At 36.5% G+C, this 18,219-nt stretch overlaps 1 protein-coding gene across 1 annotated transcript in view; it reads left to right on the plus strand.

Annotated features, from left to right (window-relative positions):
• Nucleotides 1-18,219, plus strand: part of PPM1L (protein phosphatase, Mg2+/Mn2+ dependent 1L) — a 241,380-nt gene that overhangs the window by 162,309 nt on the left and 60,852 nt on the right. The window contains exon 2 of the mRNA XM_090273433.1: nucleotides 11,904-12,078. Coding sequence (XP_090129559.1) covers nucleotides 11,904-12,078 — 175 coding nt within the window. The remainder of the gene's footprint in view (nucleotides 1-11,903; nucleotides 12,079-18,219) is intronic.

Consider the following 18,219-nt stretch of genomic DNA (forward strand, 5'->3'; position numbering starts at 1 on the left):
TTGTTGGATTCACATAGTAAGGTGTACATACGTATGTTTTAGAACTGATCAAAATGTTTTGTAATTACCTCTTCAGTCATTTCTGTAGCTAGATTTTGAGCTATTTCCAGGTAACACTATACAACTTATTTTTTTACACCCGGAACCTAACACAGTGCTTAATACATGAAGGCAAATAATGTGAGTTAAACAGTATCAAGAACACACACACACACACATAAAATTTTGCTTTAGTTCAGCCATTTATCTAGATTAGGGTTTGGCAAACTTTTTTGTAAAGAGCCACATGGTATATATTTTAGACCAGACAATATATAAACAGTTGGATGGGGCCATGTTCCAATAAAACTTTATTTATAAAAAGAAGGTATTTGGGCCATAGTTTGCCACCTTGGATTTAGGCCAAGGCTTATAAACAGGTTTCATCTTGTACAATAGTCCCTCTTTATATTGCAGTTCACTTATTGCGGCCTCACTGTATCACAGGATTTTAAAAAATACTGTATTTATTGCGGATTTTTTGCTATATTGCAGGGTTTTGTGGTACTGTATATGTATGTTGTTAAAGTTACATAGGTTTGAGAGTGTAGAATATATTTAAGAACATAAGTAGTGTTTACAAAAGTGTGGAAAAGGTTAATAAGGGACTGGGAACAGTTTATAAGTGTGTGGGAAGGGTTTATAAAGCCTTAAAATATATATAAATACTAAAATAAATGTAAGGTTCCTACTTCGTGGATTTTCACCTATCGCGGGGTGGGGGGGTCTAGAACGTAATACCGGTGATGAATGAGGGAATACTGTATCTAATTCTGATTGATTGGTGGTGCCTGGAATACTGTATTGATAAGTATTCTCAGGAGGGTCTGGGCTTAATGCCAAATAAGTCTTTGATTGATTACTAATGTCTGCCATAAACATTTTGATCCTGTTTTAAGAACACTCAGACCTGTGCAGATGGTTGCCCTTTTTTTTTTTTTTTTGCTTTGGGTGCCAGAGACCTCAGTAAGTTTTTATTTCATCTCTAACAAAGAAAAGGAATCTTAGGGATATATTTTGTGTCTCAATTTTATTCTTGGCACCATCTCAATTGTACTATCTTATTTTTCTTAGCTGAGGATTACTAACTTGCCTACACGAAATCTTCATGAAACTATAGGGTTTGTTGAAGAGTAAAGGACCATAAGAGATAAGCAGAGGCTCATCTGCAAAGCATTGATCGTCATGCCTACCTTTTAGGGCTGTTGTGAGGAGTAAAGGAAGTAATTTATGTAAAGTACCAAGTCTGGTACCTGGCACATGGTAAGTACTCAATAAAGAGCAGCTGTCAAATATATGCCTGCCAAAAAGCCAGCCCCCCTCACTTGTGATTTCTCCAGCACTCCTCCCAGGTAGGTGGGAAGACCGCTGGAAATGTAAATACTCCATTACCCAGATTTCATCTTTCTGAATAAAATCTCTCCCAGTGGGAAATACTGGCTACTCTGTACAGTCGAGACCTTTTTCCCCCTCTTCTGTTTGTGGGGCACTTTCTGCATGGAGTAGGAACAAGAGGATAATGAAGGATTATTCAGCATGGGGAGACCATTGGACTTCTTTCTTACCCTACTGAGGCAACCTCCATACATGTCTGAAAAAAGTTTTATTCCTGACTTTTAGGGCAAGAATTTTACAATTTTGTACATGATGCCAAGCAGGTTGGTGCTTACCAGTTGACACTATTTTACCTTCCAGTTTTCTTCATAAACAAACAAATTTTCTGACTTAGAAACGAAATGAATAGTGCAAGGCACCCACATGTGTTATGACTCTTTCAGTTATTGCAAAAAGGCCAAAATTTGGTGTAAATTCAACACTTGAGAGTAGTGTGGAAGGAGGGCTGAGGCCCTGCCAGTTGCCTATACTGAGCAAAGGTCGGCAACCGTGTGAGGACAGGGTGAGAAAGAGAAAGAATGAAAAATACATGAGGCATTGACCGGCAGTCAAGGCTTAGGGACCTAATGTTGTTCTTAACTCAGATTCTTTATAATAAACCCATTTTAATAAAAAGAAGCACAGAAACGAATCCCCCATCCTTGTGCCCCACCTAACAGAAAGTTATTATGGGTTTTATTCGGGCAAGCAGAGTGCACAGGGCTTTCTTCCTCTGTTTCTCATCCGACCGGAGGCTGGAGTCTAATGCCTTAGAGCACAAGTCCTTCTTGAAGCCTTCCTTCCGATGGATTGCAGCTTTTATTCACCCCTGGCTTTCATTTGTCTGCATTTTTGAAAATTCATATCAATAAAAATGCTCCTTGATGGCCTGTGTTGACATTTTCTTTCTCATTCATCCTTCCCTTTTACCTGTGAACCTCTTGATCAAATTTTCAATCTATGCTGAAGCATCACTCTCAGGGAGGCCTCCCTTCTCCCTGTCAGGCTGTTTAGATTCTTTTATTTATTTTTTTCCCCCTTAGAGAACCTTGTTTCTTTCCTTAGAGCACTTCTGTTTATACACTTAAGTGGTTATTTAGTTAATTTTTGTCTCCCCACTAGCATCATAAGAACAGAGACGTGTCTACTTTGGCCCACCTTTGTTCCTAGCAACTAGCACGGTGCCTGGCACATAGCAGACTCAAATATTAATTGGAAGGAGGTAACCCATGACTGAATCCCCACTCATCCAGCTGCTGCCTTTCAGAGTTGAAGCAGGACTTGGAAAGGATATATCTTTCTCTGTAAGTCCATGAACTATTAGCCCATTCAAATTTTAAAATGTGTCATTTTATATTTACACAAGCAGACGCATTCACTGCTCAAATTGTAGCTTTTCCATGCAATTAGGTATCCCATTTTCCTCTTGCTAAAATAAGATACCCTTTCAAAATCTGTATGCAAAGTTATACAACACTGCTAGTGAGGTGATTGGCTTTTCTTTCTGCTACATTTTGCTGCAACTTTCCAGGCTTCCAAATTCCACTGGTGGTCCCCAGCAGAGGTCAAGCCAATGTTCTGTCCATGTCAGGGCATGGACGAGAGGACATTACTGTTTTCAAGGTGCTTTGCCACAGGTTATTTTGTGGCCTGTCTCGCACGGCTTGCTAAGACGTGCTTGATTGCCCACAAGCTGTTGGAAAAGGGTTCCAGGTGCTTTTGGCATAGAAGTGCCCAAGGTCAGCTAGCTTGCATTAGGGAGGGCTCAGCCTTTCAGACTGTGCTGGTTGGCAATTTTGTATGATAAAGAAAGCTTGTGGCACTGAGGGTACAGGTTGTGTGACAATGTCACTGCATACAGTCAAGATTTTTATAAGAATTAAAAATACTTACTTGCCAACTGAGTCTTGGGGGTTGCGGAAGGGCTGTTATTGGGGAGGGTCTGATATAAGTCTGAATGTACATCAGAATTCATTATGTAGCTTTGTAAAAGTACACATGCCTAGACCTTATAACATTATTATTCTAAGGGGTAGAAACCAGTGGGTTTCATTCTTTAGTGAGCTTGTTAAAATGTAGCACAAGTTTAAAAACCAGATTCCAGAGTCACAACTGAAATACCTCGATTTATAAAGAATGGAGCAGGACCAATGTCCTGCATTTTTAAGAAGACGTTCCCTCCCCCATCCCAGGTGATTCAGAAGCAGTTGGTTAAAATATCACTCTTGAGAAACACTGATCAAATTCAACCAAATTTTGTAGCTGTGGGGCAGGAGTCAAGTGAGGCCTAAGAGGGGTTCTCTGACCCAAATGCCAGCCAAGGAACATTTGTCTGACTATGTTTTGGCTGCCTTCCTAAGAGACTGCTCTATTGTCATAGCTACAGAGTTCTTTTTGCTTAATAACTCAGAAGTGTGTTATAATTCATTTATAATAGTTGGTCACATTAGCTTTCTGAATCCCTAAGGGTATTTTCAGTTAGCATTCTGCATGGGACTTTCTAGAACACACTGGGATAGCACTCACAGAAGTTAATTTTTCCTCAAGCTTTATAGCCCAGAATTCAGAAATGGAAGGGAATTTTATCAATAGCTATAATTATCTTTGAAATAGGAAACATTTTCTCTCTGTAAACATTACCTAGAATTTTTCTTCTGTACATCTCAAGTGTATAGAATGTGAAACGATTTCTTCTTTCTGTAACTGCTGAAAAGATAGGAACCTACCTATCACAAAAAATTTAACAAGACTGCTCTGGCTGAATGCTGCTTGTTTTCTCATCAGATTTATGAAAAAGTCTGCTGGTGGGCTGTTTTTATATTGCCATCTCAGGAGACCTTAGATGTGTGTGTGTGCTTTAAAAAAAAAAAATTAAAGGAAGGACCATGAAACTCTGTAACTTGTTTAGTAACTGGGGGGCAAAGAATCCATTAATAATCACTTTGGTGGTAGAGAAATAATCATAACTTTCCTTCTGACTGTATACAGACACATTTTTTAATCCTTTAGAATTTGAATGTAGATTTGATCAAAATATTAAGATTAGGGAAATGGATCACATGGCTAAACTGTCCTGTATTTACTACAATTAGAGAGTAGGGATTTAGGAAAGGGAGGAAAAGTTTTTATATTAAAAAAAACCACTGTCTGCAGTCAGAGAAGCCCTCAACCGGGACATAGAGTTTGGGTTATATTTCACACTGTCATGTCTGGTACTACCATGAGAAAATGGCCTCAGATTAAAACTGGATGAAATGTCTGATAGAGGTATTAAACGTTTATCATTTGAGAAATTCCAGAGGAATTATCCTGAATAACCTGTCGTAGTCATTGCCCTAATGCTTGAACTAAATGAAATCTTTAGTCTTTATATTAAGTAGGTTATATGACTTCAAGCCCCCCCCCCCCGAGTGTTATGCCCTCTGTGACAGTCATTTTGCCTCACGACTGGCATTGGCATGTCCACAGCTTTGGTTCCCCAGAGCAAACCTACATCTCCACAGTAAGCATTGGATTTCACTTATATATTTCAGGGTTAAGCCCAGGACTTTTCCTGGTGTCATTTTTCTTGAAGGAATCAAATTCATGTTCTTGGGGCAGCATTATTATGGATTTGGGAGTGCAAGGTGGTTTTCTTATTTAAATGGTTAGAAGTGACAAAGAGTAAAAATGACAACAACAGCAACAAAATGACGCTCTTGACAGGTGTGAGAGGAACAACTCTCTTACCTTCTGTCCTCTTTCTCGTGGGCAAGGGCACTCACTGTGATTTTGTTTAAAAGTGCCTGAAGCCAAGAGCAGTTGTCTAACGTTGATGTTACCAGCAGAAAGAAGGGTCCTAAGGCGAACCTAAGTACATTACCGTGTAGTCCTTGTGCCGGCTCTTGCCAAGTCAGCCCCAGCACATTCACTTCCTTTCAGGGGCAGGGAAACCTTGTCTGCAACAAAAGTATTACTCCCTTCTTTCTTCTGTCCCCTTATAGCACAAATTTGGAAGGATCTCCTTTACGATCTCTCCTTCATCTTGTAAATACCAAGCTATCACTCCTGAATTACCATTTCCCAAAATTCATCTATTTTCCTATTCAGTGTTTGTGAGTTGATTTCCCCACCTTACCTCCCTTGTATGTCTTCTCCATGCCAAAGCCTGCTCACCCAGAGCGTCACTGATCAGAAGCACCTTATTGCGTGTTAGATTAGTGTTAACTTGTGGGTCCAGAATCAGTTCCTTTGCTTTAGTCTCCTTTTGATCCAGTTTTAGAAGCCTGTGCTCACTCACAATCAGCATTCATAGGAAGCAGTAGCACTGCATGTTCCAAGTCAGGCAGATATGGGGGTAGACATAAACTGGAAGGCACTTTATTTGTCCCATTCATTTCAATGGAGCTTGAAGCTTTCCCTCTGCCAAATTAAAGGGGTGTGTGTGTGTGTGCGTGTGTGTGTGTGTGTGTGTGTGTGTGTGTGTGTGTGTACATGTTAAATAAAGCGAAGGGGGAAGGGTAATATATAAAATCAGAGAATTTGTGAGATATTAAAATTATGAAACTTTTCTTTATCTTGGCAAAGCACACTTTGGCAGACCATCCTTGAGGCAAAAGTGGATATTTGTTCTTAAGATGCATTTCCCAGGTTTTGTAATCTTAGAATGTCATCTTGGTTTTTTGAAGTTGCTTTGAAATTGGGTCTTGACAGCAGCACCAACATTTATAACACAAATCATTACAAACTTGATGGTAAACTCCATTCCTTCGTATTAAAAATATCTCCTAACTAAGAGTTTATTTAATATAGAGGGAGCTTGCTTTCTTTTGAATACCATACCTAAAATTTTAAAATATAAAACTGTATACTGTAGACTAAGTCTTAGAATTGGTAATAAAATAGAACATTTGATTTAAAAGGAGGGTACAAAAATTAAAAACTCCCACAACTATGAAATATGCAGTATTAAATAAAAATCATAAGGCATATTTTCATAGTTAAGGATATCAGAAGCTTGTTTTTAAGTCTGTTAAAGTTCAAAATGAATAGTAACTTGACCTTTACAAATTACTAGAGAAAAATACATACTATAAATGATTCAAACATAGATCCAATTTACTTGTGATCTTTCTCTAATGGAGGCTCTATTACAATTTAATTCAGTATCACTTAATATCTTTTCTTGAAAATAGCTTTTGCCTCTCTAGAAGTTAGAACCAAAATCATTACTCTGGTATTTTTCTTTGGAGTTTTAGTAAATAAGTCTAATGCCTTTTCCTCCAGAAGGTTTTCCTATATTGAGGGGAGGAGTGGAGAGTCCATAAAATACAAAGAGGTGGTAGTTTTCAGGCTTCCAGTTAAATGTTCAGAGGTTTTCTCATTACTTTCCATCATCTTTAGCTTCCAGTTTTGCACCGTGGAAGCCATTTTACATATTCTTTGCTCCTGTGCTCTTTCGCTTCTTCTCAAGCTGCTTTGCCTTATAAAGGAACTGAATGTCCATAGGAGGCAGCCCCTTCTTTTTAAAAATTTAATTTTTTTTCTTTTCTGGTTCAAAAGTGATTGGTGTTTCCTGCTCCACCACTCACTGCATAACCAAGGATAAGTTGTATAACCTCTCTGAGTCTGTTTCCTCAGCTGTATAAACCTGTAGGGGTGTTGTGAGGATTCACTAAATGAATACATGTAAAGCATTCAGCACAATGCTCAATCATTTAGTAAGTGGTCAGTCATTTTTCTGTTATGTTTATTTCAGGAAAATTGAAATATGCTGAAAACTACATGGAGGAAAAATTAATATCACCCAAATATTTACTACTCTGATATAACTAATGGTACATATTAATATAATTCAGCCAGTTTCTCCTCATACATATGGTATATGAAATGTTTTGTAATCTGTGTTTCACTATGAACATTTTCCCACATAATTTAGTACTTCCCTAATATGATTTTTTTTACTGATGTATTTTCAAATTTTATTTTTAAAGTATAGTTGACATACCATATAACATGACTTTTAATACTGTATTGTTTTTCACTGCATGGATATCTTACAATTTAATCAACCAGTGTCCAGATAAATTTTCATTATCATGAATAATATTTTGATAAACATGTTTGCACACAAGTTTTTAATGCTTATCTTTGACTTTTCCTTAATAATAGATTCCTAGAAAGACATTTGCTAGGTAAAAGGTGTCAACTATTTTAAAGTTTTTGTCACTTTCTTTCATTTTTCTGCCCAGGATTGTTTGATTTATAGTGCAATCACAGTGTACAAGGCCAGTTTTCCTTTCCTTTGGATTTTTTTACTTGTCTCCTTGTTTTAATCTCATCCTATTTCAGTGCATTGTATTTAAAAAAAAATTTTATTGTTGACACTATTGCAGATGTCCCCCCATTCCTTCCTGCCCCCACCTTGCCCACCTCCACCCAGCCCCTGCCCCCCCTTTCCCTGGCCTTCACTGCACTATCGTCTGTGTCCATGAACTATGCATGGACGTTCTTAGATAATCCCTTCACCTTCTTCTATCCAATCCCCCAATTCACTCCCCTCTGACATTTTTTCAGTGCATTTTAAACTCCACTTAAAGCACATTCTTCCTCAGACATTTATTTTATTATTTAAGATGTTTGAGTTTCCTGTTACTGCCAGAAGTCAAAACTGCCTGGTGAACAGGGAGGTAAGACTTCAACTGCCAGCTTTCTCCTACTCTATCAACTTCATTTCTTATTGTTTCTCCCTGTGAGCTCATATTCATTATTTTCTAGGTTGCATTTCTTTCCTTCAGTACGTGCTTTGTACCTCAAAACTGATCTATAAACCCCACTAGAATGATTTCCTGATTCTTTATCTTATCCCCTATCGATTTCTTTCCCTAGAGGCCCACCAGCACTTAACAGAGCTCATATATTAAATAGATATCTTAATTCATCTCAAGATTTGTGCCTATTTTTGTATTGCTTTAGAAAATATGTTTTCCAAATATTTCATGTGTGTGTGTTGTTTGCACATTAAAATTGCAGGTTCCTTTATGGCAAAGGTTTGTTCTTCCACAGTGTCAAGTCTAATGTGGCTTACTCAGCAGACACTTAATAAATTGGGATTGGGTGGCTGACAGGTTTTCTTTTTAAGATGAATTGTGAAAAAACACTTAGCAGCTTTTAAATTACGCTTTGCACTCCAGGTTGCCATTATTTTTTTCATATACATTGGTTATATTCTTAAAGAACCAATGTATAGTAAATTGCTTTTGTAGCATAATTACCGGTGTCAACATTTTCTGCCTACTAGGTTCCCAGAATTTAGATCCTTAGACACTCTGCTTCTTATCTTTTATCCTTTTCACCCATTTAGTACTCTTTATAGGGTTTGCTCTAGGCCTTTACTATCTTCCACACTGAAGTTGGCATGGATAATATAAATGTATGCAAATTCTATAAGATATAGTCCTTATTTCAGCCAAACTGGGGACCTAAAATACCTATACCTTTACAGATACCTATATAAATATCTGTAAGTCATTTGCTGCCCTTACGTGAGTTTACTAACAGAGTTTATAAGCATTTGAGCCCAACTTTGAAGGATGTGAAGGATTGGCTAAAGCCAATAATTTATCTGCTTTCATTGAAAGTTATTGTGAAGATACAGAATGATGAAAAGTATAAAGTACAGCGCAAATGCAAGATACTGATAGTGGTAACAGTACAGGGTGGGACAAAAGTAGGTTTATAATTGTATGGAAAGTAATACAATTATTAATAGATAATAATACAAGAATAAACTCCGTGTTTCACATACAACTGGAAACCTACTTATGCCCCACCCTCTATTATTATTTCTAGAATAGTTGTTACAAGAATATGCAATTAAGGATTTAAACTTCCAGTACCTCTTATCATTGATTAAAAAGTAGGTAAATAGTCCTATATTTAAATTTTGTTTTTCACTTGACATTTGAATTTCAGTGAAATTTAAAATTTAAAATTGCTTTTTGTATTATACATTACTTGTATAGTAATTCCAATCTCAGTTAATAATATAACAGCCTGTTTTTTTAAGTGAGATATAATTGACATTATATTAGTTTGAGGTATACAACATAATGTCTTGGTATTTGTACATATAGCAAAATGATCACCACAGTAAGACTAATTAACATCTGTCACCACACATCGTCACATTTTGTATGTGTGTGATGAGAACTTTTAATATCTGCTCACTTGGCAACTTCTAACTCTACAATATGATATTATTAACCATAGTCACCATGCTGTACATTGTATCTTCAGGACTTATTTGTCTGCTTATTTATTTTATAATTAGAGGTTTGTGCCTTTTGATCACCTTTACCCATTTTGAAACTTCTCCCCACTTCCTCCTCTGGCAACCACCAATCTGTTCTCTATATCTGTTAATTTAATTTCTGTATATTTTTTCTTTTTTTAGATTCTACACACAAGTGAGATCATATGGTATTTGTATGACAGCCTGGTTTTAAAATATAGGTGCATGCTTGAGCGTAAGGTTTTAACTGCCACTTGAGTACATTTAGAGCATCACCTCAGTATAAGGTGATTTCTTGAACTATCTTGAAAGAATCTAGTATTTTGCTAGAATAATTTCTTTTTATTCCTCCTAAGAATGTTTTCCAATGGAAAGAACCCTATATATGAGTTTATACTGTTTTAGAAATGAAATGTCAAAGTGTAAATGCAATATAGTAAAAAATATATAGGTTCTGTTTAAAGACCTATATCATAATTTTAGAAAAGTAGATCAGTAGACATATTGGAAGGAAATGTGTGGTGTGCTTTCAGTAATACAGAGTACACCAATATTTGTAAAATGTGCATTTTGGAATTACTTCCTGTACCTCACAGATATTTCCAAGGGAAAAAATTAAAGACAGATAAATGTACACTGAATAGCAAGGTAATATGAGCTTAAAAATAGTTATTCTGCAGTGTGCCTCTTTATTGTCCAGTGTCAGAAGAAAATTATTATTAAACTCTACAATTAAATCTGTTATTCTAATGTGCTGAGAATAACACATATGGAATAACTCTATTTGTTCTTCACTAGGTGGCTGACAGATAAACAATGGTGATATTTTAAAGTTGTAATTTCATCAGAAACTGACTTAGGGGATATAAATATAAATCTGGAAATAAAAAGTGTTGTGTGCTATATTTGCCTACTCTGGAGACTGAAAAACAGCTTTCCCCACCACTTCCCAGTGGACTTTTCCTGGGAAGTCAGTCGTCATTGTTTTGCGAGTTTCTTTTCATCCAGAATTGTGCAACATTTAAAAGAATAACTATGAAGGTTACAAAAAACATTTTAAAGATAATTTTTTTTAATTACAGAAATTTAAAAAATATATTAAATGATACAGGCGTGTCTTTTTAAATTCTAGGTTCATACTACAGAAACAGTTCTTTTTAATAGTTTCTTTTATTTTGGTTTCTAATGGTTGTGAGTATAATTTTAAACAATATATGTATGCCTTCATTTATTTTATCAATTTCAGACCATATGCACAGCAAGAGAATGCCAAACTCTCGGCATTTTCAAAAGATGCATTTAAGATATGTTTCAGTTTCCCTGATTCATACATGCCACTCTATCACTTCATTTATCCCTTAAAATTCTGTTTAACTGTGATTCTCAGCTGGATGGGAGAAGAGTATCCTATTTCCCTAGCCCACCAGAAGAATATATTAGAATCTTTGGGAAGGTCTTCGTCAAAGTACACATGCCTTTCTTTCTACTTCCAAGGGAAGCATGCTTACCTGGTGGGAAATCAGTGCTTGTAATTTCAGATGTTGCTAGTTGGGAGTGCATTGTGTGATAGTATAGAAGCAAGAAAAAAAAAAAGTTAAGAATAATGTGCATATAAAGCCTGAGACATTTAGGCAGTCAACAGTTCTTTTTTTCTGGTTAAAGAATATCATTGTCTTAGATATTTTCTTTTTCCATTTGTCCCACTATTCCATTATCAGCTCATGCAGAGGGCTCCCCTTTCTTTTCACTTCACAAGAGTTCCTGCATAAGAATCAATGAGTAGAGAATAACAAAACAAAGTAGAGATATGGATGCAGTAATGTAGGCGGACTTACCGTTGAGATGACCAGCTTCTGCGTTCTAGACAAGGGCAAGTCATACTTATATCCAGTAACATTACCATTATGGAGCCTTCAGAGTTCAGTGGAATAGCTGCTGAACCTTTGAGCACTAACTCCATGAATGAAAAACTAAATCTATCATATCTTTTATACCTTTCAACCTGGTAGAAAACTCTTAGAGGTCTGTGATTCTCCATACAGTATTTGAAGATTGCCATTACTTGTTACAGTGGAGACTAAAAATGACAATGACAAGGATATGCTTGTCTAAAGGGTTAGATGCACAGTGCTTTGAGTTCTCAGTGCAGCACCTAAGGTGAAGTGAAAAACCTAAGGCAAGACATACTAATGGGGCTCTCTACCTGTTTTATTTGCAGACTGCAGCTGAATATGTAAAATCTCGACTCCCAGAGGCCCTTAAACAGCATCTACAGGACTACGAGAAAGACAAAGAAAATAGTGTACTGTCTTACCAGACAATCCTTGAACAGCAGATTCTGTCAATTGACCGAGAAATGCTAGAAAAATTGACTGTATCCTATGATGAAGCAGGTATGTTTGTCTTTGATACACACACAGTCACACAATTTTTTTCTCCCTGCAGAAATTTCTTTATAGACCAGTTAAATTTAAGTCCTTTTCTGAGGTAGAAGATGAAGGGCAAATATGACTAAGAGTTATAGAGCATGGTTTAACAGTGAGTTTCTTCCCTGCAGTTTTAGTATCAAAGGTTTCATTAGGAGATTCTTGAAATGTCTCTTAAATATCAAATTTCTCTTAAATGTTTGCTCTTTTTAAAATAGGATTTTCTAGCCTTTTATCAATTATGTACTCTTATTTATTTAATCTTTTAAAATATCACTTCAATTTTAGATACCAGCTGAAAACTTTTACACCCGATAATCCAAGAACTGTTATTTGCCTCAGGTATTATTTTTTTAATTTCAGAGAATTTCTTTTCTAAAGAGGTGCCATTTTTCTTCTTAAAGTATTAAGCTGAACTCGATTTTCTTATTCTTTGGTTCCTCATTTGAATCCTAGCCCCTAATACCACACTAGATACTTCAGTTCACTACCTCCGATAAGTTCACATAGACAGACCTCCTTTATAAAACCATTTTTATCTATTACATGGTCTATCAGCTTAAACCCAATTTTAATGAAACCAGTGCAATATTACTTGGAATTATTAAAGTCTTTAATAAAATTAAACCTAGGATAAATATCCTGATTAAAATTGTCATGCTCCCCTCACCCCAAAATAATGGAGAAAAAAATATAGGAAAATAGGTTTCTAATGGTCAAATGTTGGTAGTATCAAATCCTATTTTAATTCTAGGATCTTCTGCTTTTAGTTCTACATAGAAGTTTTTAATATGCATCTTATTTTGTTTCTTCTGATCTAAGCAGCCTCAGTGCTGACATTCTTAACATTTGATTTCAAGCTTGAATAGCAAACAGAAGAGCAAATTAAAAAACACACAAACATTATTCTACATATGCCTAACCACTGATGTAATTTTTTTTAGTTATTAAACTCTCCTCATTTATATTCTACCATCTAACACCTTTGCATCCCTCTCAGACAGGATCCACATTCCTAGCCTTACCCAGGACATCTTTACTTTCTCTGATTTTCTTTGACTTTATTAATTTTCCAGACACATTGGCTTTCTTCTGCCTGCTGGGTGATTAGTTATTTGGTTTCTGCATTTTCTTTGTTTTTAACATTCTTGTCTTTGGAATTCGCATTCCACTCTTCTCTCATCCCTGATGAAGTAAAGTTAGGCTACAATCACCCAATCAAAACAATATTTAAATTTTTACAGCGGCTCAGAGATCATGGAACTCATGTACTTCACTTACTTCCTGCTGCCATAACCATTTTATGATGGGAAAACTGAGGCCCGCAGACTTGCCTGCGATAACACAGTTACTTTGTTGTAGAGCTGGGATTCCAACCTCCTGTTACAAGTCAAGCCTGGCTTTCACTGCACTAATGCAGGTTCTCATTTGCTCAGTCCGCATTTGTTGAATGCATAGTAATATAGCGGGCAATTGGAAGAAAGAGGGAAGACTATTGAAAAGTCAGGGAGGAATCTGAGATGTCAAAAACACAGATCTTATTTAAAGTCTACCTGGGGAGCTAAAACACACATGTCTGACTTCTGGATAAAATGTCCGGAGGAATTTGGGAATAAGTATACTCCATAATATTCATAAGCTTTTAGAGCTAAGCTGAGGGGGTGTGAAGTAAATCAACTGTGGAAGTGGCTCAAGTATTCAGTGGAATTCTTTGGGGGTGGGGTGGGGGAGCATTAATTTAAACCCTGAAGACCAAATGATGAATGTGGGTTTGGGAAGAAGAGAGAGATGCAGTCTATGTGACGAAGGGGCCAAGTGGACACCAAGGAGGAAAGGACCACCAGCTGCAGTCTCCCACCACGCAAGTTTTCCTTCTGCAGGGTAATTTTCCACCCACCTGCACTGTTGTTGAGCAGCTACTGATCTGCAGAGGTACATGTGTACATGGCCTTTGGGAGCAAGTGCTTTGGCACAGAATTATTGTGTCAATAAACTCTGCAGCATGAAACAGTAGAAATCACTTTAGAATTGAGAGTTAAGACACTCTAAATTCCAGGCTTTTCCTTTAGCTTAACAGTGATCTTTAGCAAATTAACATCTTAGAGCCTCTGTTTCTTCATCTATAAATTTGGCCTAATAATATCTCACAGGATTATTATGATAAAGTACAATCAAACCTTGGTTCTCAAACATCTTGGTTCTCGAACAAATTGGTTCTTGACCAAGTTTTTTGTGGAAAAAAAATGTCTCAGTTGTCTAACAAAACTTTGGGTCTGCATTCTTTACCCAGCAACCCTTTCATGCTGATACCTGTATGATTAGTCATGTGTCTCTCAGGCTGTAAACAAAGGAAATTCAGAGTTTGAACAAAGCACTTCTCAAGGTTCCACTGTATATCATATTTGAGGAAGTGCTTATAAATCATATTACAAATGCCACTAATGCTGAATGAGAGCAGATTTGGATTTTATCTGTCCCTCAGACCATTCTAAGTACCCATAGAGATTTTTCTTGGCATGTAATGTTTGGGGAGGCAGAGGCAAATTTTAAAAAATGCTCTTCAGAAGCTTTGAGGAGTCAAGCTACCTCTATTGTTAAATTAGCCGCTCTGGACTCAGTTTGCCCTTGGTGTTTTCTGCATTAGGTGACACATTTGGTGGGGGCTGTGTAGGTATGACTAAGTGAATATCACTGTGTGTTGTAAAAACTGCCTTCTCCTGCATTGCCTATAAATTGATGATTTCATTCAAAGAACATGGAGAAAATAAGAACTTTTTTTGCCATGTAACAGAAAAATAGCTTATCATAATATGAAAGAATCAGAAAATAGAATAGAAAAGTAGTAGTAGTATATGATACCTTCAGATATAAACATCTTCTACTAAGGCATTCATCTGCTTAGCTTCTTTCCATACTACCCCAGTTTTTCCTTCCTCATATTCTTTTTTTTTTAAATTTATTTATTTGTTTGTTTTTTTTTATTTTTAGAGAGAGGGGAAAGGAGAAAGAGAGGGAGAGAAACATCATTGTGTGGTTGCCTCTCACTCGTGCCCCAAACTGGGAACCTGACATGCAACCGAGTCATGTGCCCTGACTGGGAATCTTTCCTCATATTCTTAATCCAGCTCTCCCAGTTTTAGGAAGTCATTAATTGTTAATTAGAAAATATCCTTGTCTGTAGAGAGGTTCATTTCCTTAACGGTCACCCACTGATAAATCAGTCTTTGTGACTTAATGACAGTTACTACTGTCTGTGGTTTCTAAACATCTAAAAACCTTTTAACGAAAAACTCTTAGACACTTGTCTACAAAGCATTGGGTCAGAACCTTTTATCCCTCCTCTCTCTTCTCTGTTTTTCCCTCTCAGTTTTCTCACTTCCCCATTCAATACATAAATATCTTAATGTCTTATATACTTTTCCATAATTCAACTACCAAGTAACCTGACAGTCAGCAAAGAAATGGGAAGGACGCAAAAGCCACATTCAACCCTACTATGTGACAGAAGCTTTGGATTTTTACCTAGAATCTATATATCTTCATTTTATATAGTTCTTACCAGTTAGGTTGTATTTTCCAAGGTGGTATTTCTAAAAATTCTTGCTCTGGCATTGAGTGTTACACTTTTATTACAGAAACAAATAGAAATAAGCATAATGATATACTAAGAGAATAATAATTATCAGTAATCCTACCATTGTAAACATTTGGTATGTTACCCTCACTCTAAGCATTTTTGAAATACTGTTGATATCTAGCAACTTTATATCCTATTTTTTTCACTTAGCACTATTACATAAGCACATCTTCATTTTGTTAAAACCTCTTCATGCAACAATAATTTTAATGGCTACATAATAATACTCTGTTCTTCGAAAGTACTAATCACTAAACATTCTCCTATGTTGAACATTTATGGTTTTCATTTTTGTTATTATGAATAATGCTGCAACAAATGTGGTATGCATTTGTCTGCATTTCCTATTACTGTGGACAACAGACTTTAGGAAACATCAGTTCAGAATTAGAATTGGAAGGTAGGGGAAGGGGGTGATACTGGAAGCAGAGACCCGAGAGCAGCAAGGAATAAAAGCAAAGAGTAAATTCATAGAAATCTATAAAAAACAGCTATCATATTCCCAACATTGTGCTATACTCATAAGCCAAATAAGTGTTCACAGACTCTGTGGTATATATAGAGTTGACATCATACATTTTCATAATAATGACCATGAATCACAAAAAAAAGGTTCAATAATGTTAATTATACTCTGTATATGAAAACAGAAATTGTGTAAACCATTTTAGAAAGATTTTAATTCAAATAGTTTATTTTTAAGTTTTGATTATTACAGGAATAAAGATACTTTGTGGTATAATTGAAAGAGGTCTTGGAACCAAAAGACCCAGACTCTATTCCTATTCCTGCTGCCAACCAGATACATGACCCTGATTCAGTCACTAACTATCCCTAGAGATCATTTTCCTATAAATCAAAGGAATGAGCAAGATCTCATAGATGTCCCATTTCTAACACTATGATCCTGGTCTCTTGGCAATGGAACACTCAGGTAGCCATAGCTTCTACAAGGTAGCATGTAGCTTCTTTGTGAACTTTCTGCTTTCTCTAACCCCCATCTCCTGTCTCCTCACACAGCCCATGTAATTTACATAATATTAGGCTAAAGACCATCACTCAGCCTTTCTAGCATCTGCACATGAAGATGCTCAGGCCTACTTTTATTGGTGAGATGGGGAGCCCGGCAAAACTAGATTTTGGAAGGAGAGATTCTGAGTTGTCATTCATAGATCATCTTAAGATAGCTTAGATATTTTTACTAATATTTATTAATGCTAAGCAAAATCCAGAGTAAGATGATATGGTTTGCATTTAATCTATTAATATTTTTTATTTGAATCAGAGTACATGTGTATACACATTTCAACAGGTTGGACTTAGAGAAATTTCCAAGGAAAGAAGTGGAAAGATTTGAGAAGTGATCAAGATAAATAGCATTTTGCACTATCTCAGAGAACATCATTAACCTAAATATTCATTATTTTTTATAGTGGACAGAAGTTGAAGGGTTGAAGTAACAGGAGAGGGAATCTTTCCTTGCATTGTTTATTTTTTATGCTGGTGTATTATTATTCATGTTTCTTTAAGTAATGTTAAATTGTTTTAAATTTACTTTTAAGTTTGGGCATGGATAAATAATCTACACATCCTGTTGTTAAGGATAAAGTAGTATGGCATATAAGGCCTTGTGTTTGAGGGAATGGTGAGAGCACTAGGCCCACTTCTTTGAGGTGATATTCTCTGTTGCACACTCAAGTACCCTAAGGGATGGGAAATGGCAGTTTTGAAAAAGTTGAGTATACCTGTGGTGGGTGGATTGGCCAGTAGTAATATCTTGCTTCAGGCCTCAAGACAGTTGCCTAAGTTTCAGCTTCGATCTCCTTCTCAAAGTTAAACCTAAGGCCAGCAACACTTTTATTTCTGTTCTTACTAGAAACCCACATAGCTTTCCAATGAGCACATGTTCCTACCATTTAAAAAGAGCACTTACACGTAGAAAGTGAATCAGACACTGCAGGTGAGGGATGGAGAGAACTCGACTGGCTGTTTATTTGTTCATTTGGGCACCAGTTAAAGCTGGGGACCCACAGGTCCATTTACAAATGCCAGGCAACCCCACAACTTTCCCAGAGGAGGTGAGAAAGAAGGGACAGCATGCATTTTCAGCCTTTGCTTTGTGATCCCCTGACGCCGCTCTGCGTTCGAAGTTCCTGAGAGGTGAGCCCAATCAAAGCTACCTGCTGGGAAGACACACCATGTACAGTACTGTACTTTTTGAGAAAATAGCATTTTAAAAGGGTTGGGGAATGTGCTCTAAGCAATTTAGAAAGTAACTGGAGGGTTACCTCCTATGGAGCTTATTTTATTCTCGTAAAATAAATGGTACCTAAAGTTACATTGACTATTTAATTGAACCATTATTGTCAGAGTAATCAGTGATCTCAAAAGGCAAGCCATTTCCTGTTAAGGGGGAAAAATGAGTACACATCAAGAAACCAAACTCAGGAAAAAGATGGTGAATTATTTAG

The sequence above is a fragment of the Furipterus horrens genome, unplaced genomic scaffold (assembly GCF_987537825.1).
Source record: "Furipterus horrens unplaced genomic scaffold, mFurHor1.1.pri manual_scaffold_1, whole genome shotgun sequence".
Classification (NCBI taxonomy): domain Eukaryota; kingdom Metazoa; phylum Chordata; class Mammalia; order Chiroptera; family Furipteridae; genus Furipterus; species Furipterus horrens.